This window comes from Lichenostomus cassidix, chromosome 1Aa, assembly GCF_008360975.1.
Source record: "Lichenostomus cassidix isolate B80296 chromosome 1Aa, HeHo_3.0, whole genome shotgun sequence".
Taxonomy (NCBI): domain Eukaryota; kingdom Metazoa; phylum Chordata; class Aves; order Passeriformes; family Meliphagidae; genus Lichenostomus; species Lichenostomus cassidix.
The window spans coordinates 3,529,514-3,557,417 of record NC_139480.1 but is presented as its reverse complement, the minus strand read 5'-3'; the positions used below and the strand labels follow the sequence as shown (position 1 = coordinate 3,557,417).

At 49.0% G+C, this 27,904-nt stretch overlaps 1 protein-coding gene across 8 annotated transcripts in view; it reads right to left on the bottom strand.

Moving 5' to 3' along the window:
* Positions 1-964: 964 nt before the first annotated feature.
* Positions 965-27,904, bottom strand: part of PFKFB3 (6-phosphofructo-2-kinase/fructose-2,6-biphosphatase 3) — a 40,305-nt gene continuing 13,365 nt past the window's right edge. Inside the window, exons 1-17 of one of the 8 annotated variants that reach the window (XM_085082275.1) lie at positions 19,820-20,468; positions 15,589-15,714; positions 15,180-15,276; positions 14,878-14,944; positions 14,669-14,743; positions 14,396-14,452; positions 12,554-12,678; positions 11,609-11,816; positions 11,214-11,360; positions 10,969-11,073; positions 9,869-9,998; positions 9,659-9,721; positions 9,431-9,495; positions 7,780-7,950; positions 6,703-6,725; positions 4,801-4,851; positions 965-3,858 (exon numbers count right to left, since the gene is read on the bottom strand). In XM_085082275.1, the coding sequence (XP_084938401.1) occupies positions 3,852-3,858; positions 4,801-4,851; positions 6,703-6,725; positions 7,780-7,950; positions 9,431-9,495; positions 9,659-9,721; positions 9,869-9,998; positions 10,969-11,073; positions 11,214-11,360; positions 11,609-11,816; positions 12,554-12,678; positions 14,396-14,452; positions 14,669-14,743; positions 14,878-14,944; positions 15,180-15,276; positions 15,589-15,714; positions 19,820-19,898 (1,596 nt within the window). In that variant the 5' untranslated portion in view covers positions 19,899-20,468 and the 3' untranslated portion in view covers positions 965-3,851. Of the gene's footprint in view, positions 3,859-4,796; positions 4,852-6,698; positions 6,726-7,779; positions 7,951-9,430; positions 9,496-9,658; positions 9,722-9,868; positions 9,999-10,968; positions 11,074-11,213; positions 11,361-11,608; positions 11,817-12,553; positions 12,679-14,395; positions 14,453-14,668; positions 14,744-14,877; positions 14,945-15,179; positions 15,277-15,588; positions 15,715-19,819; positions 20,469-27,904 lie in introns of those variants that run through there. The other 7 variants (XM_085082284.1, XM_085082322.1, XM_085082302.1 and 4 more) reach the window with 7 other exon arrangements.

Below are 27,904 nucleotides of genomic sequence, written 5' to 3'. Positions count from 1 at the left end.
GCCCTCAGGATGCTTGCAGGGATGAGCACCACCACAATCTCACACAGATGTGTGTCCACCTAGAAAATAGCATTGCAGATACCTCAGTCACGCTTAAAATGAGAGAATTTCCTCCCTGGTGAGAGGCCCTGGGGCAACTGGGAGAAGGGAGATGATCCCTGTGCATCCCAAAAAGCTCTGGACCAAAGGCTTGACAGGTTCTGACAGCCCAGGGGAGAGCAGAGCTAGGGCTGCACATCAGCCAAGAGGAGTAATCCACAGAGCTGAGCTGGGATGCATAGCACTCTCCCCATTTTAGCCTCTTTTGCTCCTCACAGTCTTTTGGAGATCCAACTGCTGGAGCTGGACAGGTCTCCAGTCACAGGGGGAGCATCCAGCCAAGGAGTGCTCCAGAAAATCATGTCAAATTACACCTCTCCCTACCTCCTCCCACCTTTTCTTTGGAAGAATAAATTAATTTAAAAGAAACAACTTTGCAGGGAACTTTATTTAGAGGTGGCATCTGTTTTCCTGCCTTCAGGGCACAGACAGCCCTGATCTCAGGGGACAGCTCTTGTCCAGCCCTTCACTTAGCACTAATTTGTTTTAAGCACCTATTTGATTTCAAGAACTACACTAGGTTTGAATAAATGCCGAGCCCTGCCTAATTTGCAGCCTGGATTTAGAACTAGGCAGGACAAGGCCCAAGGCATCACCTTTCTACTCAAGAGTGATGGAGCAAGAAGAACTTTGGGGGGATTTGCTTGTAGAATTCACAGAATGGTTTGAAAAACACCTTCCACTAGACCACGATGCTCCAAGCCCCCTTCAACTCAGCCTTGAACACTCCCAGGAATGGAGCACCCACAATTTCTTTTATTAGAATTTTTATTTATGAGGCACAGGGCCATGTGTGAGGCAGCACATGGTGATCCTTAGGGCCTGAGACCATAATTTCTAACACAAGAAAGAACCAGGTCAGGTCTGTATTTCAACAAGATAGTTTATTGGTCCAGCAACTGCAAAATATACAAATTTCTGAAAGGCAGACCCTGTTTTTAAGCTGGCACAGCTTTACATCAGGCAATTATTCCAGACATATATACAGAACAGTTAACATACCACAAATCAAAAAAAAAAAAAAAAAAAAGGTAATCCCAAGTAACTACACCCTTCTCTCCAAGCTTTGCAGTATACATTAAATAAATAAAGAGCACTTTGCTATGAAAAAAAATTAAAAAATAAATTCAAGTATCACAAAGGAAAACAAACCAGGGAAAAAAAAAGAGGGGGGAAGAAATCATTGGTGTGCTTTGACATGTCCTCTCTCCCAACCTGCCTTGGCTGTGGCATCACTGCCCAGCCCTTGGCTCAGTGAACCAAAAATGATGGGCAGTGAGTTTTTGGGGCAGTGTGATGGCACAGGGTTGACACCAGCCCACCAACCCCTCCAGCTCAAGAGGAAATCAAGAGCCCAGTTTTCCCATTGCTGGTAAAAATGCCATGGTCGAATTTCAGGTTTTTGTAGATCTGAGATATCTATCATTACTAAAGGAAAAAAGTTTAGGGCCTTTTTTTGTTGTTTTATATCTATATATATATATTTATATATATATATATACACACACACACAAATACACACCAAAACATCCGCGCAATTACAAGTGTACAGGGCTGATCTCGGGGCAGCCAGACGTCACATTTGTTACTTGCTGCCTTATCTTTTTGCAGCAGCAGGAGGAGGAGAGAGAGATAAAACTCCCCAGGAAGGAGGAGGCTGAAAAAATAGAGCCAAGTGAGTGGCCTTCCCCAGACATTCATTTATCTGAAAGGCAGAGAAACCGAAAGCCCAGGTGCCACGCAGGGCACGTGGGGAGAAGTCTGCTTTTAATGAGGCTATTAAAAAAGAAAAAAAAAAAGCAGTGTGGGGGGGAAGTGTTGTTTTATCTGTACAGGAATATGATACACATATGCACAAGCTCACACAGGCAGGGCACTGCCGGGATTGTCATCCCTGTGGGACAGGGGCTGAGCGTGGCCCCGGCACCCTCCCGCCGTCCGTGCCGCTCCGAGCACAGAGCCGAAGCGCGAGGCACTGTGGTTCGCCTTTTCCCAAAGGAAAAACAGACCAAAACCCCCCAAAAACAGACACACTCTCACAAAAAACAAACAAAAAAATAATTTCTTCCCCAAACTTCTCCATTCTCATCTCTGGGGAGGGTGTTTCCTACCCAGGGCGCTGGGGAAAGCCATGGGAAAGATGAATCCAAAGGGTTGTCCGTGTCCAGAGGGGTGAATGTCTTCACCTCCTGCCTCCAGCCAAAAACCCCATGAGATGGGCATGGAGAAGGTGCTGCACATAGGTGGGGAAAAAACCAAAACCCAACCAAAAACCCTTAAAAATTTTCAAAAAGAATTTCCAACAAATTCAAAATCCACAGACATTTGCACAAAGCAATAGTGGTTAATTGCCATTTTTAGCTGCTGTCTCCCAGCCCAGGACAAGCTGCCAACAAGAGATCTCATGGATCAAACCACTGGGAGTTGGCTGATGGAGTCAGTCAGGACCTCATGTTGTTCCCCCCACCTCTAACACTGTAACTACTATTGTTTTGTAGTCCCAGCTTTCCAGCATGCAAAATACAATTAAAAACAAAAAAGTTGCCTGTATTCAGGCTTCCCCATTAAGGGGCACAACTTGGAAAAAAATAAAGTAGTTATGCTTCTGCCACAAATAAAGTGCAAAAACCAAGCAGTTTCTAAAATATATACTTATACACACACGTGTGTGCATGTATATATAAAATTAAAATATGACAATACAGACAAAACTGTCCCTTCTTGTGGCTTTTTGCAGTCAGACAGGGACTCCTGCAACCCAGCCAGACCTCTGGCCACCTCCATGAGAACCTGTGTGTCTACAAAATGCATCTAACTCAGCCTAGGGATTCAAACCCCTCCCAGTATCTCCCCTTCCATCTAAAAAGGAGGAAAGGGGAGATGAAGTACCAACACAGCACCTCAAACAGTGCTCAGCCTCCCCAAAATTCAACCCATGCCTGAAGTCAGACCATCTCTGGATGCTCCCCAAGATGAAAGCATCAAGCCCCTGCTGGCATGGTTCCTCACACACTGCAGGCAGCTTTCAGCCAGTTTTAGCAGATCTACATTCTCTGCAAACCCCTTCAAGGTGTGCTGATTAAAGAAAAAATGAAATAATGGGTTTGGGGTTTTTTTCATTAAACCCAGCAGTTCTTGCAGTGAAGGAGCTCACTCAGCTGCTTTCCTGGGGCTCACAGATCTGCATGAGCCAGGCTGGCATGTGTGACAGGCTCTCGTGTGGGTGAGGGACTGCAGCACAGCACATCAGGGGCTTATTCAAAAGTAATTAACAATAATAACAATTTAAAAAAAAAAATGCAAAACCCCACCCCCCCCTTCCCGCTATTTCTCTACTAACCCCGCACCATCCACATATATACACACCCCACCCGGAGCTGGATGGGTACCAATCATCTATACAGAAGATCAAAACCACTGAAGAGAGGAAAATTAAACTCCTGTGCGCTACAGAAGCACTTTACAGCTCGCTACGACCTAACAGGATGCCGGAGAGGAGAGCAAACGCTGCAGCCTGGAGAGCTGGTGGTGACCCCGAGGGGGAAGCTGGGCTCCTCCTCCGCTCTCCTGCATCCCTCCCCGCTCTGGGGATTTTGGGGATGAGTGGAGACAGCCGAGGGTCAGGCTGGCTGCAGCCAAAGGGGCCCAGGTTGTAAGCAAGCTTCGGGAATGGCGATGGGATGAGAAGCTGGCGGCAGTGCCGGTGGCCTCACGACGGTGCCCACGGAGTCACGATGGCTTCTGGGAGTTGTTCATGTTCTGGAATGAGAGGGGAAGGAAGAGAGGTGTTGGGGGCTGTGCTGGGGTCAGGCCCCATCCCAGCAGCACCTTGTAGGAACATGGCAACGAGGGACAAAGCCACACACTGGTCACTACGAGCACCCACCAGAGAGGAGAGGACACTGTCCACCCGAGGAGAGAGGCAGGTGACTGATTTGCTACTCAACCCCTCAAGCAATGCCTGGCTTTAATTACAGGGTGAGAATTTAGATATCCCTAAAAACTGAGCTAAACCCAAGGCAACCTTCCAACCCCATCCACTGTGCATTTCTGAAGCTGCCCTTGGGACCACAGTGATCATCACTCAAGCAGCCCAATTAATTAAACATCTCTCTCTTGCTCCCCTTGAGGATGGGCAGTGTCCCCCCTGCCCCACCAAGGACAAGGTCATTGTTTGTCCATCCTTGGCAGTGCCAAGGACAGGCAGCTCCCACTGGCCATGCCAAGCCAGCAGCAGTGTTAGAGCAGGAGCACAACTTCCCTGAAGACACCCCATGAGGATTCATGGGCCCAAGAGACACTGCAGACACAGCCCTGGTGCAGGGTGAGACAACAGGCACCCACCAGGCTGTGGTGAGGACCACAAAACCAGAGACAACCAGCTAAACACAAGCAGGACCAGCCCCAAGGAGAGCATCCACTCCAGGAGGGACCACAAGGACATTTCCCAACTCACAGAACTACATGGAACAAAGTAAGGGGAAAAAAGGACTAGGAAACAGCTAGGAAGGTTTCTCGAATTTTTTTTGTTGGGGTTTTTTTTTTTTTTTGTTTGTTTTTAAATGCTTTTACTACCTAAGCTACCTCTTACAAGCACGAGGAATCCCAGCCAGCCTACAAGGCAGAGCAGGCTGAGCTGTTCTGTTATCTAAGGAGACAGGAGGAGGGTTAGGAAAAGCCACATGCACCACAGCCATTTACCTTGGAAATATTAGCAAAGAGAAAACTTTGAGAAAGTGACAAACGGGTCTTCTTTTTAAGCATGAAAAGTGAAGGGGAGAAGAAGGGAGTGGGATCAGGTGACTGTTCAAAAGTGCACTTTGGATCACAAACCAAGCAAAAGGAAAAGAAATCATCACACCAGGTAGTCCCACAACCCCAGATCAGCTCAATCCCACAGCCAGGAGGACTCTGAGGTACTCAGCCACATCCCCAGCCTCTCCAGGTGTCCCCTCGTCCTCCTGGATGGTGATCAAGACCCCAGCAGTGAGAGCTGATGCAATGAAGCTCCCACTGCCAACCCAGGCCATGGTGCAAGTTGTGAAGGAGGTACCTTCCACCTCCCCAGCCCCATACAGGTGGTGACAATGAGGGACAAACAAGTGACCAAACAGCAGCCTCCCAGAGCTAACAGCAGTGTGAATGTCACCAAGCCTTGAGTCTGGTGTGTCCTCATGGGTGCCACAAAAGCAGCCTGTAAGTCCCACACTGGGAGGTGGAGACAGGCTCCCAGCAGCTGGAGATGGTAAATCTGCTGCTGCCAGCCTGCACCTGCCATAGTAACCATCACTGCCTGCTCCAGCAAAATCTGACACATCCATCTCCAAACTCAACACCCAGAGAGCATTTTCAGTGTCCCAGGAAGCACCGAGGCACGCAGCACCTTTTATTACAATACAGATGGAATAAAAAGGTGGAGGGAGGGATGGACAAAAACTAAAATGCTTTCAGAGCAACCCAAGAGGACCAAGCATTTCATCAGGGGCTTCTGTGGCCATGAGCAGCAAGGGAAGGAGCACAGGCATGCAGGCCATGCTGAGCAACTCAACCTCTACACTCGTGCAGGAGCACGATGATCTCACCCTACCCACCCACCAGCAAAGCCAAGTGCAACAGTCCTAACTTCCCTTTTCCCAAAAATATTTACTTTAAAAGTGGAAGAAACAAGAGGTTCAGCAGCTGCTAAATGCAAGCAGGGCTGAGCTCTGGCCTGGCCCTGTTAGAGCAGATCACTCCATCTTCAGCCTACAAAACAACCCCAGCCAGGTTGTCAAATATCAAATCAGCTCACAGGCTGATTTGAACTGGCCCTGCTTATTTGAACTGGGCATAAAGATCCCCTGGGCACTACCCCACTAACAGTTCAGCCTCAAGTCTTCCCAGTCTTTGAGAAGATGTTTGAGCACAGCTGAACAACTGTTGAGAGCAACTCGATGTAGCTTGAATTAAAACTAAAAGCTTCAATTTGTCCTGTTACTCAAGGATCTAACAGCACTAAAACAATCTGCCAGAGCCTTCATGATTCATAATTGGTGCATTAAACACTCAAGGAGTTTTGCTTTCTTAATAGAGGTAGCAAAGGACAATTTGCATTTACTCTGCCCACGACATTTAAGGCTGACTGTTCCCAAAATCCAGGTCTGCAGAACTGCAGACTCCTAGTCACAGGATCATCCAGCTCCAGAAAACGCATCATTGAGAAGGTCAGAGCCATCTCAGATATGACTCTGGTGCCAAAACTCAGACACAGCTCTGAGCCCTCAGGAAGAACAGAGGTCTATCACCTACAGTATAATGTGCTACCACTGCAGAGACAACTCCAGGAAAATCCAACAGCATCGCCCACATCAGAGTGCAAGTGATAATTTCCTTAATTTCACAACAAAATGGGGCCATTTCATCAAGCTAGGATACAAACCAGCACCCACAGCCTCCTCTTCACCCTACCTAAGACAAATGCCTCTCCCCCCCAAACAGCAAAATATTAACACCAAGTCATCCACACCCCATCCAGATTTCGCAACAACAAAACAACCCGGCGGGATAGCAAGAGACATGGAAAAATAGGGTTTGAAGGGGAATAAGACGCAAGAAGGTACTTACAGGCATGCCTTCCCTAGTAAAGGCTGCAAAGAGACAGAGAGAACAGAGAGAGGTGTCAGTAACTGTGCCACACAGGGCAGAGGACAGTGGAGAGCAGCGAGGGGCACCAGGCAGCCAGAGCTGGCAAAAGGTTTGTTGTGAGTGAGACTCAACCAGCCCAAGCAGAGCCCTGGGAGCTGAGAGAGACCCAGCTGTGCTGGGAGGCTCATGCAAAGCAGCAGCCAAGCAGAGAAGTGGGGGAGCACAGAGCCATTCCTAACCTGCCTGGGATCTGGGTGAGGAAGGGAGAAAGGACAGCACACAACACAGACAGCAGGAGGGGCTGGGCAAGACAGCGAGACCAACAGGCAGCTGGTGGCAAGGGCAGCATGGCAAAGGCTCCTATAGATTATATAGGACTCCTTAGTGAGCTCAGGAGGGAGTTTGTGCCTGGAGAAGTGAGCAGCAAGCAAGGTCTCTCCTCCTATGTCCCCTCAGAGGCAGGTGAAAGAGGAGAGGACACACAAGCATCATCAGGTTTCACCCAGGTTCATCACACCAAGAGCCTTCTACTCAATTTTGGCCCATTTTGCCTATGGCTCCAGGATGAAGCAGACCCTTCCAGCCAAAGATGAGTCTTGGCAGCTCCTCCTCAAGAGAAGCACAAAAGCATCTGATTTATTGTCATGCCCAGGTCTACACCAGAGCCAAGCACATCCAGAGGGAAGGCATGAGCCCTTTGTTCCTGCTCACTCCAGGGAAGACACTCCTCAGGAGGTTGATGAAGGCACTAAATAAATGCAGCCTAGAGCTTGGTGGAAGTTCATGATGCTCTGAAAACCCAAGAGAGGATCAACAGGGACCCTTGGCCGGGTGATCCTGAAACCAGCCCAAGGCAGGGAGGGACAGCAGCCGTGGGAGGAAGGAAGGTGCATCTCAGACAACAGCACAGGTTGCGACAAGTGCAAGCAGTTCCTCAGCTTCAGGAGTGACAGGAGGACAACAAACAATAAAACAACGAGAACAACAACTAAAGAAAAAAAAAAGAGAAAAAAAAAGAAAAGGGAAAAAAAAAAAAAAAAGAAGAGTTCAACTAACTTGTCCCGGCATCTGCGTGGGCACTTCCTGAGGAACACAGCCTGGCAGGGCAGAAGAAACAGCCACATGCTCCTCAAAGCTGTTGATGCGAGGCTTTTTGGTGGGCTCTGGGCTTGCTAGAGGGGTAACGCTATTACGTCTCATGAGCGGGTTAGGTCCCTTCTTTGCTTCCTAAATTAAAGTGAGACAAAGAAAATAAAAGTAAATATAAAAAAATAAAGCGAAATGAAAAAAAAAAAAGGAAGAAGGCGACAGTTATAAAGGAAAAAAAAAAAGAAGCAGGTTGCTTTGGGTTTCTTTTTTTCCTAAAGTGGACTCTGCTTTTCCCCACAATCACTGTCAATAAGTAAAGGATGCACTGAAAGGCTTTGGACACCAAAAAAAAAAAAAAAAACCTGATGTAAAATGTTCGAGAGTACAGAAGGGGAGGGGGAGAAAAAAAAAAGAAGGTTCTGCACTCAGACATGAGACAGATTGAGTCTCATCTCACAAAAAAAAGTAACTACAGGTAGCTAAAAACACCCAGCAGCAGCCAAGCCATGACTCTGCATGACAGAGAGGTGCCCATCAGTGTCTCCTCAACGCCAGGCCCTTCACCCAGAAAGGGGGTGAAAGCAAGAAGAGGGAAGATGAACCAGCCCAGGCTGATCAGGAAGATTTGGGAAGTGGGAGCAGAGCAGCCAGAAAGGGTCAGCACCATGCCAAGCTCCAACTCAAGCGAGGAGGGATGGAGGCAAAGCCGAGCAGGAGGACCCAAGCACTTGGCATGTCTCACCCCATCCTACCTGAGACCTTCCTGCCATCCCCACAGAGGGTGGCAAAGGAGGGCTTCAGTGGCCCCATGGCAGGGGAAGGACTGGCTTCCCCCCTAGAGCTGTGGGGAGGGACAGGTGGCTCAGGTGCTGCCACCTGACAAGGTCAGGAAGCAAAGGAGACTTGGGCCAAAAGGGGACAGCTCCAACTGTTCAGCATCTCTTTGGTGTCCACCACCACCAAGTACAAGTCAGAAGTGGCCCATTATCTGTGGTCATGGGTGCTGCCAGGGTCCCTGTGGCCCACTCTGGGTGGCTGCCCAACCGTGGCATCCTCCTGTCCTGGCCTCTGAGCTCCCAGTGGAGCCCTTGGCACACAGACCCAACCTTGCAGGACTTTTTCTCCACAGGAAGGGTCTCCTCCACACAGCACCCCCAGCCCAGCCCCCAGCACTTCCCATCCTGCAGATGACAAAACCATGGACAAACCAGGAAAAAAAGACCCTCAGAGGCAGATGTAGGGCAAGCATCGAGCCCAGACTCTGCCAGCCAACTGGGAGACCTGGGAGAAGTCACCTTCTCCACCCACAGCTCCGTCCCCTGCTCTGGAGAGCGGATGACCATGCAGGTGAAAGTCAAGAGACCAGGGAGGAGTTTTCCCTGGGCAAACACACTGGGAAGCAGGAACATGCAACAGTCCTTTTCCCTTGGAAAACCCTCAGCTGGCCATGACTTTGCAGAGCAAGAACCCATCTGATGCTCCCAGTCTTCCAGCAGCACTTCCAAGCACCCAGCTGAGCAATCTCCCCATGCCCACCCCAGGCATTCCTGCTGCCAGCTGACCACAGGGGACTGCAGGGGGACACCAAAGGACAGCTCCAGGGAAAAGTGACACTCACCTCTGGCCGATCTCTGTGGGTGTTGACAGCTTCAATGTTCAGCGAGATGGATTCCACCCGGCAGCCTGCAGAAAGGAGCAGGAGGAGATCAGTAAACCCAGGAGGCACAGGATGTTACCAAGGGATCTGTTACCCACCACAGATCCCTGCTTCTCTGCCAGAGGCAGCTTGGATTTAGCAGGAGGTACAAATCAAACCCCCTGGCATGTCTAGGAAGGTCTCACTCACCATAGGCTACCGGGGTCAGCTTCAGCACCGTGTGGAGGGGACATTTCAGGTAGGGCATTTCATCTGCAGAGACAGCAAAGCAGGAGGGTTAATCCACCTCTCCAAAGGCATCTCAGACACCTCCATCCCACACCAAAGGGATGTGAACACCATCTCCCCAGAGCTGTGTCCATCATCCCTCCTCCAGCAGGGCCAATCCTCGGAGCTCACCTGCACTCTTGTCCAGGAAGTATGCCAGGAGACAGCGCATGACAGCCTGGTGACAGATGACAAGGACATTCTCTTGCCTCTCCAGCTCCATGATGACTGGCTCCAGGCGCTGCACCAGGTCTTGGTAGGACTGGGAAAGAAGGGAAATGAAACATGGAATCAAGGCAGCAACCACCACAGGGAAACAGTCCTTATCTTGGTACACCTCCTGATTTCATGCCTCTGACTTAACCAACAAATACTCATTTTCAGGCAACTCTAGAACTTCTTCTGTCAGAGAAGGAGCTGCTCACATCTCAGTGAATCACAGCTCAGTCACAGTAAGCAAGGTGGCTTTTTTACCTTATTAAGGTAAGCAAGAGTGGGTTTGAAGATAGTATTTCTCTATCATCTTTGAAATTGGATTTTGTACGGGATTTCTAAGTTTTGAAAAGCATGGAGGAACCTGAGAAACCCTAAGGTTTTGAAGAACCTCATATAAAACCATGACAGGCAGCCAGAAGGAGCCCCAGACACCCAGAGTTTGTGTGGGGATATCAGACATTCTTCTGTTAGATACACAGTCAGGAGGATGTCTTCAAAGATTTTTCCAAAATGTTTATGGGTGTGGCTTTCAATTTGGGGATAATTAGCTCAATTCACAGCCTAAAGTACCATCGAGAACTGATGCAAATTCCCACCTCATTGTGTCACGCTGTGAAAGCAGACTGCCAGGAACAGAGATTACCATCAACCCTTAGGGAATGATACTGAGAACAAGGTGAAAATTACTTTTTTTTTGGAAATAAAAGGAAAGAAAATTGGGGCAGCACAACACTTTGAGTGGATATAATGATGGAGGTTGGACTAGAAACCTCCAGAGAGCTTTCCCTACTAATTTGCTGTAAAGCCAGCAGGACTATTTATTAAGTGACATTTCTTAGTGAGATCTTCACACACCAATATTTCACAAGGGCTCAATGCAGAGGCAAATATAAACCCTGACCCTTCTTAACTCTAGTTTCTAGCTCTCACTGCTCAAGAGCAGAGGACAGAATGAGGACAAAAAGGCCACATTTAAAGTAAAACTCATGACTCTGAAGGCCTCCCTGCAGACCTACCTCCCCAGAAGGATAACGGTAGTAATATTTATCCTGATCACGTAGAGCAAATTCCTCTGGATGTTGCTCCCTGATTTCTTCATAGGTCATTTCTTCACACACACCCTGCCAGAACAGGACATCCATGAGGTTACTGGATATGCTACAGTCAAACAGCATCAGCACAGCCACCATGCAAAACCTCATTTTTTTTTTGTCAAGCAACAAGCAGCCCCATCCCCTGTTCTGGCTGCACAGATACTCACAGCATCGATTTCATTGAGGGCTTTCCACTGCTCATAGGGCAGCTGGAGAGCTTCTGCTGTTTGGATTGTCCTCTTTAGTTGGCTGGTCCAGACTTTGAGGTCCTTCAGGTTCTGCTCTTCCACAAATTTGTTCAGTGCCACTGCAAACTGTGGGACATAAAAAGAGGTCGATGCCTGGTCCGTATCTTCCCAATGGGCTGCATTCCCTGCTTCCCAGTAAGTTTTCCCTTTTATAGGCAGATCAACCTTCTGCTCTGAGGGGAAGGGCAGCCACACACTCATTGATCCAAAAGCTACAGATGGATCCTCAGCAGCCCAGTTGTCATCAACCATGCACTTAACCCAAGCCAAATCACTCCTGGAAGCCACAGGGGAATGTTGTCCTTCTCCCTCACCTTCTTGCCCCTGTTGGAGAGGCCAGAGTCACCTCCAATCCTCCCCTTGAGGTTGGACTCACTCTCGCCGTGCCGACAGAGGTAAATGGTGCGGGGCTGGACGTGGATGTTCATCAGGTAATAAACAATCCTGCTCTGGATGTGATCCTGAACCCTGTTGACCAGGAACCGCCGGCCCACGTCGATGACTTTGATGAGAGAAAGTTCCCTAGGGACAGACAGAGACACCACTCTCAAAAGGCAGCCCTGGGAGTCATCTCTGTCCACGTAATCACTGGATAAAAGGATTTCCTGCGGGCTATTTTCAGCAGGGAGCCAACAGGTAACAGGGATTCATGGAGAGCTGAATAGCAGCAGTGTAAATCACCACCCCTCCTTGCAGCAGGAAAGAGGATTAAACAGGACTAACAGGGAACATACTTCTCTCCAGGACAGGGATCAGCACTAGGATAATCTGTGCAGGGCACACAGACGTGTTTGTGAGCAGTGGAAAGGCTGGGAGGTGCCTGCAGAGTCAGGCAGGACAGCAAAGCTCTTCCAAGGCACACAACCAGGCAGAAACCACAGGGTTTGCTCAACCCTGTGGTGTGAGCCAAGCAGTGCCTTCCTTTAAATGGGACAATGACAAAAGCACCTCAACCACTCAAACTCAAGTGCTTTCCCAAAGCCTTTATATTTAAACCCACAGAACAAGGTTGAAAACAAATTAAGAGAGCCAAGAGCCTGGGAAGGCATCAGTGCCCATTTCCCTGGCACAGGGCCAGGGGAAAAAAAAAAAAAAGCATTTTCATGAAAAAAGCCTGAATTCAAGGTGAGGCTTGGCCATACATCATTCTAGCGCAGTCAGGTGTTTGAAGACAAAGTGAAATAGAGCTCCACCCTTCACTGCTCCTCTCCTGGGACAGGGTGGCTGTTCAAGGCAGCTCAGAAGCCAAAATCTCTCACCTGTCATAGTCATCAGGGTCGAGGGGCTGGTAGCTGGCTTGGTAACAATTGATCCTCTTCATGAAATCCTCCATGGCATCAGTGGAATTACAGTCCCGGTAGTCTGGGCTGGATAATTTGACTTCCTGCAACAGGGGAAAAAAAAAAAATGCCACAAGGAGAGGTTAGGAAGCTTTCCAAGCCAGACAGTGCTAATCTGGAATTTCAAAGTCCTGCCAAGATCCAGTGATCAGCTGAAACTAAGTGATGACAACTTTATAGTCATCACTTATCATAGGGCAGAAAATAAGCAAACTAGACCCAAACCCAAGCATAAGGTGGGAGAATTTGGTATAAACCATTCCATGATTAGTACAGATACTCATCAGTCCACTCTCATTCTCCCAGCAGTTGGGGTAGCACCTCACCAGCCAGCACAGTGGGAAAACTGAGCTTCCTTATGGCTAAAAACACTCCATCAGGTTTGAATTCAAGCTGGATATGGGAAGTACATGAGCTTGGACAAGATGTTTATCCCAGCTCAGCTGCAGGACAGTAGGATGGTAACATTCAAACCCTTTCTGTGCATTATTTGCTGCAAGGTACTGGGCTGAGAGCCGCTATAAAGAGGCAGTGTGAATATCCACAACTCCCATGGACTAAGCCCTGCCTGAACTAATCTAAGAGGCTGTTTTTCCTGAAGATGAGTTTGGACAGCAGCATTACAGTTTAGTAACTTAACAAGCAGTCCTGAAACAAACAGGATAACACAACAGGGTGACACACGAGGAAGCATCCCAGGCCTGGGTTGTATTTTCCACACTGATCCCAGCACTAAGAGCATCATTCATCCGCAGTTCCCTGTGGAGCAAAATCCCATGCTCAGCTAGTAGCTCATTTTCTCGCCCTTCAAGCATTAGTTTCCAAATAAAGGGATTAAAATCCTCCAAAAAAAAAATCCAGCTTGGAAAAGAAAAAAAGTAGCAAACTGAGCATTCTGCTGTGGAAAAGGCTGTGTATAATCTCCAAAAAAGTTGGTCACTGGGACAACAGCTCTCAAAAGCAGCAGAAGACACACTTCAGCCCCATCCCCTGGCTGGCAGCACGATTTGCCTCCAGGGAAGCCATGGTGGCTGTCAGCAATCACCTCCTTGTTTTCCACATGCCTTAGCAGAGCTTCCAGGATGATCTGCTCCATGATCTTCCCAAACACTTGAGGTGAGACTGTGCTTGTAGTTCCCCAGTTCTGCCAGGGCTTTGTCTTTTCTAACCCAATCCCTGGCTGCCCAGACAATCTCTGTATCCTCTCAGGCTGCCTGTCCTTCCATCCTCCCTCTGTAGGCTTCCTTTTTGTGTTTGAGTTTGTCCAGGAGCTCTTTGTTCATCCATGCAGCCCTCCTGGCATTTTTAGCGACTGTTCCTCCCTCGGGAATGCATCACAGCTGACCTTGGAGAAGACAATCCTTGAACATTTATCAGTTTTCTTGGGTACCTCTTCCCTCCTGGGCTTTTTATCCCATGGTACTGCAGGCCAAAATCTTCTCTCCTGACATCTCATTTCACAGCCACTGCAGCCCAGGCTGCCCTGCAGCTTCACATTCCTCACCATCCCCTCCTTGATGGTGACAAGGTGCAACACAGATGAACAAACAAGGAGAGGTGCTATCACTTTGAGAAGGAAATAGTCACCAATGCATTCCAGGAACCTCCTGGACTGCCTGGGCCATGCCGTGCTGTCCCTCCAGCAGGTATCAGGGTGCTTGAAGTCCACCATGAAGCCTAGAGCTTGTGATGGTGATGCCATTCCTACCTCTCTACCGAGGGAAAGCAAAAGCAGGAAACTTCCACAAGTTCCACACTTACCATAACATTGGTGGCGACCACGTTGGGATCATTGCAGACAGATTCGATGAAGAAAACCTGCGGAGCAAAGCAAAAGCTCAGCTGACAGCCACCAACAGGGTTTGTAATAATTCAACCAGCTCCTCACTCAACCCAACCTCCTCCCTGCTTGACCAGAGAGCTCTCCCTCTGCCCCATGCCATCATTTCCTTCTCCAGGGCTCAGTAAGGGGAATGAAGGAAGAATTTCATATTTTTAACCAAACCCAGCAGCGAAATCTCCCATGGCACCAACCTTGAATCCATTTTCTTTGGCAAAGTTCAGGATCATCCCTCTCCTCTCCCGCGTGGTATTGGTGGCATCAAAAACCTTTAGAAGCAAAAGGTCTCAATCAGCACCACAAGGGCCTGGTTTCCCACTGAGTCCCTCATCAGAGAAGGGACAGCAGAGGACCTTTGGGGTTGGCAATGCTGCCAAACCCCAGAGCATATCCTGGAACTCACCGCAATCTGCCCAGCCTCCTCGGTCAGGTACAGCTTCACATCCCTCAGGGCAGCCATGGCACATTGCCTGCAAAGCAGGGGACACAGGTGAGGTCCTGATGTCCTCTGGGTGTGTTGGTCACCCTCAAGTTACCAAGTCTGTGCAGATTCAATTTTGAGCTCTTGGAACCCTCGTTGGGCTGGCAGGGGAAACTCAAACCCGAGCCCAACTTTTCTGTTCATCAGCCCCAAATTGGGTATTTGTGCTCCCAGCCATGACTTCCCCACCCAGGTGGGAGCAGGGAGGTGATGCCCACACTCACCTCCTGACTTTCATGGCTTCCTCGTTGTCAGGGCGGAAGAAGTCATAGGAGCTGTAATGCTTCACGGCCTCACGGCGATACTCCCCCACGTTGAAAACTGGGTGGGAAAGGCAATTAAAAAAAAAAAAAAATCAAAATGAGCAGCTTGACTCAGTTGTGCAGCTTCTGCAGTTAAAGCAAGCAATGAGACAAGAAATGACATTCTTAGAGCAAATGGCTCAGGGCATCCCTTGGTCTTCAAGGTGAAGGAGAACCTGGGCTGCAGCAGGATGTGAAACCATAGATGTTTGGCCTGTGGGATCTTGGAAGGATCTCCCACTACCTCCCATCTCCCAAAGCACTGAGCTCCTGAGCGAATTCCTGAGGCCCACAGCTCATGCCTTCCCCTGTTAACCAGTGCAAGCCTCACCTTTTGTGGGGACTCCAATCCAGTTGAGGTAGCGAGTGAGCTTCTTGGAGATGTAGGTCTTGCCACGGGCTGGGAGGCCAACCATCACTATCACCGTGGGGGAATTGGCAAGCTGAGGCCCACAGGCTGCAAGGAAAAACAGGAGGAGCTGTTAATTCTCCAGCTCATCTTGTAACAACCCTACAAGGGACTTGTTTTTATCCAGACTCCTTCCAAGTCCTTCAGCAGCTGGAGGAAACCTGAAAACCACAGCAAGACTATCCTGATGGCTGAAAAGTAGGAAAGGAGCCAGCAGCTGGCTCAGGATCTCTGTGCCTCAGTTTCATCACTTGCAACCAACATAATAAATAATTTTAAAAATTAATGTAAGCACAACTTCACATTCCCACGGCTTTGTCAATTCCATGAAAAGCTCAAGGGTAGTCAAGGACTTTGGACTTGTCCCTGCAGCAGTGTCAGTGCTGAAATAGCAGGTCTGCTCCAATATCTTCACCCACAGAGAGCATCTTCCAAAATATTTGACTAGATTTTTGGCTGACAGACAACCAACTAACTGGACTTTCTGAAGACAAACAAAGCAAGAGAAGAGAACTACCCACATTTAAAAGCAGATATCCAAGTGGTTTATCCCTTTTTTTCCTTATAAACTCAAGCTGGGTTGTTGGTATTTTTGATTTTTTTTTTTTTTTGTGGTAAAGTGGGTCCACATCAAACATCTGGAAAGAAAATCCAGAGGCAGCATTTGCAGGACAGATGGGACCCTGCAGGGGATTTCTCACCCACCCTTCCATCCACCCGGTGAGCCCAGAGACCTCATAGGAAAGGAATGCAGGGAGTGAGTGGCTGGTGGCAGAGCCATAAAACCCAGCTTAATTATGGCCTGGGTGGAGAGCTCTGCCTGCCTGTCACAGCTGCCTGAAGATGCAGGGACCAGGAGATGCCAGGGGCTCCTGGGGATGCAGACAGGGCTGGGGTATATTTTTCCTCAGTGAATGTCTGGAACGTGCAAACAAGCAGAGAAGTAGCCACAGAACATGCAAAGTACATGGAATTATCCTCCCCTTCTATGAAAAAAAATTAAGGATGAAAAAGCCAAATTAAGGCCACAAGGAAGAGATATGGCACTGGTACAAGTCTGGTTTGCACAAAACCCCACAAGCTTATTAGATAAAGGGAGGAGGAAGGAGTAATAGTGAATAAACTCTTCCTTCCCCTACCTGCCAGTGGACAAAGGATCTCAAAGAGCAGAGGCAAGATGATTTGGGGCCATTAAATAGCACTCCAAGAGGACAGGACAATGCTGGGCATTGTTCATGTCCCTAGGGCTCCAGACAGCTGTGACAGTCCCAGGGCTGGCACTGTGTGGTGACACATGTCACCTCCAAGGGGAGCTGCAAGAGTTAAACACCCCTAATTCAGGAATCTACCCCCAATTTTTGCTGCCAAAGGAAAAACCCACGTTCCCCTTGGACAATGGAAAATCACCCGGGAAGCAACTCCCAAAACACCAAGGCATCAGTGAGCAACTTTTCGTCAGCAATCTGAGCCCAAACCAAAAGTCTCCGGGAAACTTTGCATCAGGGATGAAAACAGAACCCAGTGTTTTGCTCCCAGTGTTTCACAAAGGCCTCATTCATCATTTCTTTTCACCGCTGCTGGGAAGCTATCAGTGATTTCAATACATATTCATTACTCCTTGTCGACATCTAGCTAGGTAAGTCAAGGGCAGGGATGACTTTCTGGCTCAATCAGAGGGTATTTAAAAGGAGATAATAACTTCTACTATTTGTCAGCTTCACCAGTGGGTAAAAGGAAGAGAAGGAAGAAAAAAAAAAAAAAAAGCACAAAAGGGAAGGAAATTTGCTTTTATGAAAAGTAGGATAAAACAGCCATATCCTCACTTCAGGCATTTTTACTGTCTCGTAAGTATTCCCCAAAACCTCCCACAAGCCCAGACCGCATGTTCTGTTAGCTCTATTCCCCATTTTCCAGCTTCCTCGGGCTGGAAGAAGAATTCCAACACCTCCACGGCTGCCTGACTCCGCACGCCCCATCACCCGCACACGTGGAATCGCTAAGATCCCAACCCCTGCGAGCCGGGATAAAAGCACACATCCCGATGCGTGTTTCCACACCCACCGAGCCGCAGGGATGGGAAAAAGGATGGAGAGAGGCAGCGGCAGGCTCTTCCCTCTCAGAGCATCCCCCTCCCCTCGCCCGGCTCTGCCCAGCCCGCGCCTTGGACGGCTTGACTTTCCCAGCCCCTACGTGAGAGACGTGCAGCGTGACAGCAATTTAATGGATCGCCGTCAAAAGGCCAGCTGAAGGCATCGCTGCAGCCGCTCCAGCCTCCCCTGGACGAGCAATCAGACAATCGGACTAATTATTTCACCCCCACGGAGCGTCCTGCCAGAGGATGCTCCCAGGGATGCGCCTGCTCTCCCTCCAGGCATCTCACTGGATGTGGTCTCCGTTATTCCTCCCTCCCCACCCAGATTTGTAGCCCTTGCTCTTTGTTGCTGCTGAGGAATTAATAGCGGCTCGAGTTCAAAATAGCTTGATTTAAAAATGAAAAGCTAAAAAAAAAAAAAAAAGCTGAATACCCCTCTTGCCACATTGCACAGAGAACGCTGCCCAGCGTGGCTTGTTCACATTCCAAGAAAAAATAATTAGAAGCCACATTATGTTATTAATAAGCCCCTCGGTGGCTTTATATTAATATGTTAGTTTTCCCCTATGCCAAGGGGGAGCTCTCTCTGAGAAACCAGGTGAATGAAGTGGCATAAAACCACTGCGTGCACAAGGGATTTCTTTCAGAGGTGCCAGTCCTTGAGAAAAATCAAGCCACACGGACACACGTGCAAAGCATTAAGCCAGGAGACGTTTTACCCCACTCCAAGCAAAGCCCCTTGGCAACCCAGATGTGCAGCCTGTTGCTGAAACCCATTTCCTCGGCAGCTCCCGCTGCAGAGCTGCCCTTGCCAGGCACAGGCTGCACATCCCAACATCTGCTCCAGGGTGCCTGACCCACAGCCGCGGGCAACAACATCTGGCGAGCTCATACGATATCTATTTTTTTTTTTAAATAATTATTATTTAGAAGATGAAAGTTTCCAGCCACGGGAAATAAACATCGGAAGCGACTTTAAACGCCTGATGAAGAAAAGCATCGGAAAGACTGATTCACTCAAGCCACCTCCATCCCTCGCCAGGCTGCGAGTGCCACCTCCTCCATCCCGGCTCTGCACATTCCTGCCACGCTCATTTAGAGCTACGAGTTGCCCAACTGGCAGGTTGTCAGTGTAGCTGTTGGGTGAGTTAAAGGAGCTGCCTCCTGAGCTTTCAGATTGGATTGTGATTCATGATTTGGTTTATAGTAACACCGGGATGACACAAGCATTTGATTTATGTATATGTGTATAGATAAATATTACTTTTAACCCACGGAGGTTGGTTTCAACCACTCAAGTATCTTGCCGAGCTCCAGAGTGAAGCGGAAACCACCGCAGAAGTTTCAGCATGAATTTCTGCCTTCCCCTCCACCTGCCTCCTATCTCACCCCCCAGGGTTAAATGGTAAAGTGCAAACGGCTGGTATTTGATTGGGTTTTTTCTCCCCTTAATCCATAGCCCTAATCCTCCCTCCACCTCCAAAAAATAAATCACAGCACACTAATTGGTCGGGGCTTGGAGCAACCCTGTCTAGTGGAAGGTGTCCTGTCACATGGCAGGAGGGCTGCGGAGCGAGGTTATCATTACGGTCCTCCCAGCCCAAACCATTCATGCCTCTGTCATTGACAAATCCGAGCCATGCGCTTGCAACCGTGACAATCCCAGCTGAGCCGGCGAGGTGACCAACCTGCTCCCTCTCTCCTTTTAATCCCAAGGCGGGGAGCGCAGGGGGGTGTGGGAATTGGGCCACGCGTGTTCCTCAGCACCTCCGCGCATCCTCCGCTCCGCGGGGCCATGTGACAATGGCACCTTCCTGCCGCTGCCCGGGGCTGGCAGCGAGTCACGGGATGGCAGCGGGTGGGATGCGGGCACGGCAGGATGCTGGGCGCGGAGGGGAGGGAGGAGGGATGCTGCAGGATGCTCAGGGCGCCGCTGAGAGCCCCGCCGGGGTGCGCAGAGAAAGGGGAGTGACTCCCTCCCATGCCATGCCATCCCTCCGTGCCATCCCCATCCCTCCATGCCTCCCCATCCCTCCGGGATGCTGCGGCGCCCGTACTCACAGCGGCGGGGCAGCGCCGGGCGGTTGTCATTGGGAAGCCAAATCTTCTGGATGCGGCTTTGCGTCAGCTCCATGGGCATTTTTAAAACAAAGGTCTTTTTGCGCTCCGCGTCCACCTTGATGCGTTTGCGGGAGGGAGGAGGAGGAAAAAAAAAAGGGGGGGTGGAAGGAGGTGGGGGAAATATATGACGAGAAAATAAAAAGGGTTTTTTGTTGCAGTCGGTGGTTTGGGCGAGCGGCTGCGGCGCTTTCGGATGCTGCTCGGAGCCTCGTGAAGGTTTTACGGCAGGAGGGGGAGGAGGAGGAAGAGGAGGGCCGGGGCTGCAGGGCACAAAGCCGGCAGGAGCGGAACCAGCGCGGCCGCTGCGCGCTGCGAGGGAGCGAGGGCGAGCCCCGCCGCGAATCGCGATGGAAAGCGGGGTGAAAAAAATATATAGATATTAAAAATAAAAACAAAATTAGCTCCCCCTTTAAATCGGAAAAAAAAAATAATAATCAGAGAAGAAAGGCAGGAGAATCTCCACGCGAGGCAGCCGGGGAAGGAGCGGTGCCGCAGTCCGGCCGTGCTGCTCTGATGGGCTCCGCTCACGATGTGCCGGCAGCCGCCGCGCCGCCTATTTCTATCCCGACAGGCCGGACTGCCTCCGGGGCGGGGCTGGGCAGGGCGGGCGCTGCGGCGCCGCGGAGGAGGAGGAGGAGGAGGAGAAGAAGGAGGAGAAGGAGGAGGAGGAGGATGGGCAGGAGGAGGTTGAAGGGGAGGGAGGGAGGAAGGGAGGGGGGATATCAGCGCGGCCCCTGCTGCCCCCTGCCGCCCGCGCGGCGCACTGCAGCGCGGACAAAGGACGCGCTTTGTTCCGCGGCACCGAACCTCCCCCGGCGCGGAACCCCCAAAATTCCAGCCGTACGGTGAAATAAATGCCCTGTTTGATTTTTAATTGCCGTGGGGAAATGGTGAGAAATGATGGAAAGGGATTTTTTTTAAAAAATGGAAAATTAAAATTAAATAGTAAATAACTTTTTTAAAACTATTAAAAAATAAAAGGAGGGACAGATATAAAGAGAAAAAATAAAATAAAATAAAAATGAATTAAGGAAATAAATAGGGAATAGAGGGGGAATAAGGAGGGAAAAATGAAATAAACCCGAAGGAAAAATGGGATAAAATAATTTTTAAAAGTGGTAAAAATACAGAAAATAAAAATGGAATAAAATAAGAAAAATAAAGGAAAAGAAGGAAAAGAAAAAAATTTTTAAAGGAAATAAAGTTGAATAAAATTTAAAAATTTTAATAAGAAATAAAATAAAACCGAGACAAAATAAAAATAAATTTTAAAAATAAGAATTAAAAGACGAAGAACCCTAAGTACACAGCGGTGGGATGGGGCGGGGGGGACACCGCCGGCGCGCCCCTTGCGCTCCCCCTCGGCGCTCCGCGGGTTCGGGCTGGGGGATGCCGGAGGGTCCCGGGGGCTGGGGGATGCTGCCTCTGCGCTCTGCACGTCGCTCACGTCGCACATGCGGTGCCGCGCCGCCTCCCCCGGAGGGGATGCCCGGGATGCGGCAGCTCCGCCTCCGCCCGCGGCCAGCGCGGCTGCTCCGCCCGCTCCGCGCCCGGGCGGGGCAGGCAGCCGGCAGATCCTCCGCATCCCTTCTAGAGCAGCGGCTCGGGGGCTGGAGCGGCCGCAGCGCTGGGGATGCTCCGCGGGGAACCTCTGCTCCCAAACGGGCGCGTGATGCTAATTTTTTAAAATTTTAACATGAATTTTAATTTATTTAATCATTATTATTTTGATTATTTATTATTCACAGTCTTTCTATAATTATATATTTTTCTTTTACTATTAATTTAATATTTTCTAATTATAATTTATTTTCATATGTAATTATTATTAATAATAACAATTTTTTATTATTATTTTCGTTCTTTTATTAGTTTGTTAAACTTCTCCATCCACCCACCAGCTTCCTGCAAGTTACGTTTCCACCCTAAATTAGGCTACAAACAGCACCCCAGCAATGCTGACACTCCCACACAGCCCCTGTTTGCAGCACAGAGGGGTTGAACCATCCTGAAAACTCCCGTGGCGACACCCAAATCCCAAACACGCAGCTGCTCAAACCCCCCTTGTCCCCCAACACTGATGGGGACAATCCCACCTGACACTGAGGGGTCTCCTTGGAAGGATTCTGCATGGGAAATGTGCCTCAGCAGGGAAATGTGGGAATATCTCATCCCTGGGAAGAGCTGCAGAGGTGGGAACATCTGCTTTGATGGGTTTTAATAAAGCAAATTTTGCTTGAAAATTTAAAGCCCCTTAAGGAGCATCTTGGATACGTAAAATGTTCAATAACCCTTTTTTATTTTTTATTACATAGGGCATTTTCTTCCTCTGGAGGCAAAGGCTTGTGTTTTTAAAAAGCATCAAGAAAGAAGATATTTTTGGGCTAATTCCTTACATGGAGCCAAGATGGATGGAGTAAAAAGTGCACAATCCTTCCCTCTCCTACGCAGGGAAAAAAATATTCACAGGCAAAAAAAAAAAAAAATTAAAAAAGAAATTTGAAAAAAAGCTACTATGAGGGAGCTGGAAAAGAACCAGAGATTCGGGATGTGGGAAGGAAGATGGGAGAGAGCTGTGAGTGCTCCAGTTGGCAAGGATGGGATGGGAGTGAGGCACAACAGCGCTCCCTGGACCACTCTGCCCAAAATCCCCAAATCCTTCTCACATATAGGGCGACAGAAAGCCGGTTCCCATCTAGAGCATGAGTCAGAGGGAGGACAAAAATTCACATGATGGCACAGGACAAGGAATTTGGGCATCACTCCCCTTCCTCCAGCACCTCTCTCCCCCCTCCGTGGCTCTTTCCCACTCCACAAATCACCTCCCCCACGATGTGAAAAGGAGCCCAAAAGCAAAACCCTGCCTGAATTAAAATCACAGTCGCTTCAAATTAGATCCACCTAGTAACTCTTGGCTTAGAAACTCCTAAATAACTGGAGCAGAAAGCTTCAACTCCTAAATAAGTGGCCTGGATTTCAAAGGCACGAGCACCCAGCTGCTCCGAGGGAGGTCAGCTGGAAGAAACATTACTATTTATAAGACATTTTCACCCCGGGGAGAGGGTGGGGAGCAGGATGGCACTAGGTGCATTCAGAGGATTATTTTTCCCCCTCCCAAGTCGTGCTATGTAAAATCTCAGCTCCCTAAAAATAGCACCTGGGCTGGTAAATAAGCTGTTGCTCGCAGCTGCTGCGAAAGGAGCCCCAGGGGTGCTTAGCTCAGCGATTTTTTGGGACATCAAGTCACTGAGAGGAAGGGAATGTTGTCAGCAAGAGCTCTCTGAGAGTCACCACAGGCACAGTGTGACATGGGACAGCCAGTGATGCTGTCCCACATCCTCACTGTGTGACAGGGTGTGGAGGGAGGAATCAACCAGCCATGCCTCCCCCATCCCAAAGTCTGGCAGATATTTAATAAATGAGAAGGAACAGGGGTAAAGATATAGTGCTGGGGCTTGAAATCTGGAAGTCCTGGTGGTAGATGGGGAAAAAAATTACTTTAAGCACCCAAGGGATGAATGCAGCAGGTCCAGAGAGGCAGGAGAGGGAAGGGCAGCACAGAGGGGAAATCTGGGACAAAAGGGAAAACTCTCTATTTCTGTGAGAATGGGACACCCACTTCTTATGGGGTTTACAGTCTTCAAACTTCTCCAAATCACCAAAACTAAACCCTCTCAATTCCCTCCTTTGTTCCACTGCTGCTCCAACGTCAAACTCACCTAGCAACCCATCACGAACAGTGGCATTAGGCCCTGGATGCATCCCAAAATAACAACTCCAGACCTAATTCTCCATCCCCTTTGGAAGAACCTACCGGTCACCAGCCAGCCTTCCCTGACTCCCTCCCCCCACATCCAAATGCCAGCACCAGCAGCGATTGCTCTGGCGAGCCCCAACTCTGACTAAGCCGTGATTCATCCTCCTCTTTTAATGTCTTTTTTTTTTAATTTATTTGATTCCCTCTAAAGGAAACTTGGAAGGGAAGGACCAGTCACGTTCTTGCCTACGTTCAGTGCAACACGCATCATCTCCTTTTGGACGTGGCACAGGGGGGCAGATGGGGAGATGCCTGGTGGGATCCGAGTCACACAGCCAGGAATTCTTTGCGTGGTTAGGGTTTGGAGAGGGTGGCTGGGAGCTGTGTGTGCATCACTGTATGGATGCAGCCATATGTGTGCTCTGTTTGTGTCAGGGCAGCTTCATCTGCAGCAGTTTCCATTATGGCCTTGGTTTATCAGCCTGGAATGTGGGCAAAAAGTTCAGAATCACGGCAAGGTTTGGGTTTGAAGGGATTTTCAAGATCACCCATTCCACCCCTGCCATGGGCAGGGACAGCTTCCACTATCCCAGGTTGCTCCAAGCCCCGTCCAGCCTGGCCTTGGACACTTCCAGGGATCCAGGAGCAGCCACAGCTTCTCTGGACAACCTGTGCCAGGGTTTAACCACCCTCACAGGGGAGAATTTCTTCCTAACATCCCACCTTAATCTACTCTCATCCGGTTTAAAGCCGTTCCAAAATGATCCCTATCCGGGGAGGGAGGTTGCAAAAGCCAGGCAGCAGCTGCCCAGATTCTTGTTAGTGCCTTAATGACATTTTCTTGCAGCAGAGAAATTTATTCCTCTGGGTTGACCAAGGGGTATTTATATGGTTTTTCCGAAAAAAAAAAAAAAGAACCCAAAACAAAACAAAGCAAAATGCTAAATATTACACTCGGGGAAAAAAAAAAAAAAAAAAAAGTTGGTGGGATACTGACGAAGCCGAGAAAATTGTCGGCAGTATTTTTGGGGAATTAGATGCTTTCAGAAACGTCAGGAAGGAAACCAAGCGGTTGCCCCTCCTCTCGACCGCTGGATGCTGAGCAGTTCTCACTTGGCGCTTTCTTTGCAGGGACTTGGAAAAAAGCTGCTAAGGGTCAGGCTCGTGATGGGGAGGGTGACAAATATCTGATTTTTATCAGGCTGACAAAAATGTTTGGATTTGGAGAGGCAGCTGGAGTTCATGGTCCTTTGCTCCTGCAGGTTTTAATCGCCTCCCTCGCCCCTCGCAGGTATTCAATTAGAGGAATAAATAAACAAGGAGCGAAGTGTGAACTGTACCCGGATCACCGCGATGTCACCTCTCCCTCTCCCTCATCCTGCCCAAGTCCCGATGCCCGGGGGAGAACACGATGAGCTCTTGCAATAGATCGGGGAGTTTCTGGGAAAAGCTTTTTCTTCCCTCTCCTCTTAACAAGCTGTGTTTTCCTTCCTCATTTTTTGCCTTTCACCCTCCTGCTCTTGCAGCCTAAATCTCCTTTTCGTCCTCCTGCCGCATCGGCCCCTCTGCCGGACGAAGGGGAACTGAAATTAGGCAAAACCATCACTTCACGAGATTATTTGCAGGCAGGGCTTCCTGCGGGGATTACGGAGTGCTGCTCAGCCTGGGATTTACAGACCCTTACCCTGAAATCAGGGGAGACATCCTGGCTGAGATTTCTGCAGGGAGCTCTGAGCTCTGCCGAGGTGAAGGATCCAGGCAGGGCAGCGAACATCTCACACCCCAGAGATCTCCATCCTTTCCCCCACCGGTGCAGACACAAATTCTCCTGGCTGCGGACAAGCCGTGCAGCTTTTCAGCCTGTTGCACTCTCTAATTGCACCTAATGTGCTCATGAAACTTCTTCCTTCCTTCCCGGACTGTAAGAAATTCAGCCCATTGCTGACAACAGCCGGGCAGTGGGACACCAGTGAAGCAAGACCTGAGCTGCCACAATCCTGCCTGTGGGTGAAGCTTTGCTTAAAAATAGCCACAGGCAGAGAAAGGGGGAAATTCAGCGGGGTTCAGCTTCTGACAGTGAGAAACCAGGGCTGAGCCCCGGAGGGGGAAATCCCATCAGAGGCACAGAGCATTGCTCACCCCGCGCTATCAGCCCGTCAAACATCGCGCCCAGAGCTGGTCTTGCTTTCCTGGCAGCCAAGGGACAGGGAAAGCCAGGGAAAGGTTGCAGAAATGTGGAATTCAGTCTCATTACAGCTTAGGGACCTGCTTGCTTTTGCCCAGCCCTCTGCTCCGAGCTCTCCACATGTCGTCACCAACATTGTCATACTCAGAGTCACGCAGAAATTCTTTCCAGAGCAGTAAATTCTTCCTGAAGTCAACCCTCTGCAATTTTTTTAAAATTTCTTTTAATTTATAGCTCTTCAAGCAGGAGGACAAGCGTTCAAACCTTGTTTAGTTTGAGTGGTCAGATCTGTGCCCTAAGTAGAGGTGTTTGGCTATAACTGGCTGAGTTAAAGGTCTACAGGAAAGGAAAAGGGAGAGTTGTGAATGCAGTGCCTGGCTTTGATGAATATGGGGAAGGAGGAAGGATGAGAGCCTGGATTCAATCTCAATTCACCAGATTAAAAGCAAAAGCATTCAAGGCTCTCTCCACTGTTCTCAGAGAGGTGGGTGCCTCCAGCTGTGGCTTGGATGGTCCCTGGGAAGACATAGTAAATCTTAAGACCAAAGATGGGGAGGTGTGAGATGGGTGTCCATAAGCCAGGATTGATGACCCCAAAAGAGCCTCCCAGACTGAGGTTCATATTTAAAATCTCAGGAAAGGAAGTTTATTTGTAATTTTTTGAATAATTATATTCTGTAATTCTAAAAAAACCCCATAATTTGGAAAGCATATTCTGAAGTTGCAAATATCCATTGGAGCAGGGACATTTCTCAAAACTGGCAAGTCTGCTCAGAAACAGGTCCAGGAGGATTGAGCAATGTCCTGTGAAAGTTCCTGACCTTACAAGACTAGTGCAAAACAACACTCACCCCATAAATGGGCTAAATCATAAAGATGGTTGACTCCATAGGTTGCAGAGAGGGTAGATTTAGAGGAGATATTACAAAGAAATTTTCTACTGTCAGTGTGGTGAGGCTCTGGCACAGGTTGCCCAAAGTAGTTGTGGTGACTTCATACCTGGAAATATTCCAGGTTGGATGGGGCTTAAAGCAAAACCTATTTTTGTGGAAGGTGTCCCTGCCCATGGCAGAGGTTGGAACTGGATGATCCTAAAGGTCACTTCCAATCCAGGCCATTCTGTGATTCCATGAAGCTAAAAGTGGGTTTCTAAAAGTGGTTAGAGGGTAATTAAATTGCAAGAATTAGGGATATTCCAGCCTCAGGACTTTAATACTGGCTCTTCTTGAAATAAAACCTGGCTGCAAAAGTTCAGGCTTGGTCCCAACAGAAAGGGTCAAGGAGTGTAGGTCAGTCAGAGAGCCACAATTCGGGTTTTGGCATTGTCAGAGCTTCTGAAAAGACAATATTCACATTAGCCTGACACTGGGTTGAGCCTTCTACTCCCAGGTATTTTTAGGTACGTGAAAGGAACACCTCCCTGTTTGCCCTGTTATTCTAAGGTGTGAAATTCCCCACTGAAAGTCCTGGGATTGATTTAGGGTGTAAATCCACAGGATGTTGAACTTGACTTTCGGTTACCTCATCCCTAATCAAGAGGTCACAACTACCTGTGACAAGGCACTGATCCAGCACAAAAATCCCACTGGTCTGAGAGAAAAGTGTGTTTACAGGGCTACTCTGCCCCAGCTGCCAGATCAGATATTCCCCGTCCTGCTGCTGCCAGCAGAACTTGGCATGTGTTACCACAGTGCCTTCTCCGGGAAAATCAGCAGAATTACAGCCATTTGCTAACACCTGAACCAGAGCTAATTTAGGATTGTCACGGTTTAAACTCGGCTGGGAGCTCAGCTCCACTCACTCACATCCCCAGAGTGGGATGGGGGAGAGAACTGGAAGGTAGAAGTGAGGAAATTCGTGGGTTGAGACACAAACAGTTTAATGGGTGAAGCAAAAGCCATGAGCACAAGCAAAGCAAAACAAAGAGCTCATTCCCCACTTCCCACAGGTGTCCAGTGATCTCCAGGAAAAGAGGGCTCCATGTGAGACAAACACCACCACCCCGAATGTCCCTCCTTTCATAAGCATGATAAATATGTTATGGAATATTTTGGGTCAGTTTGGGATCAGCTGTCCTTGCTCT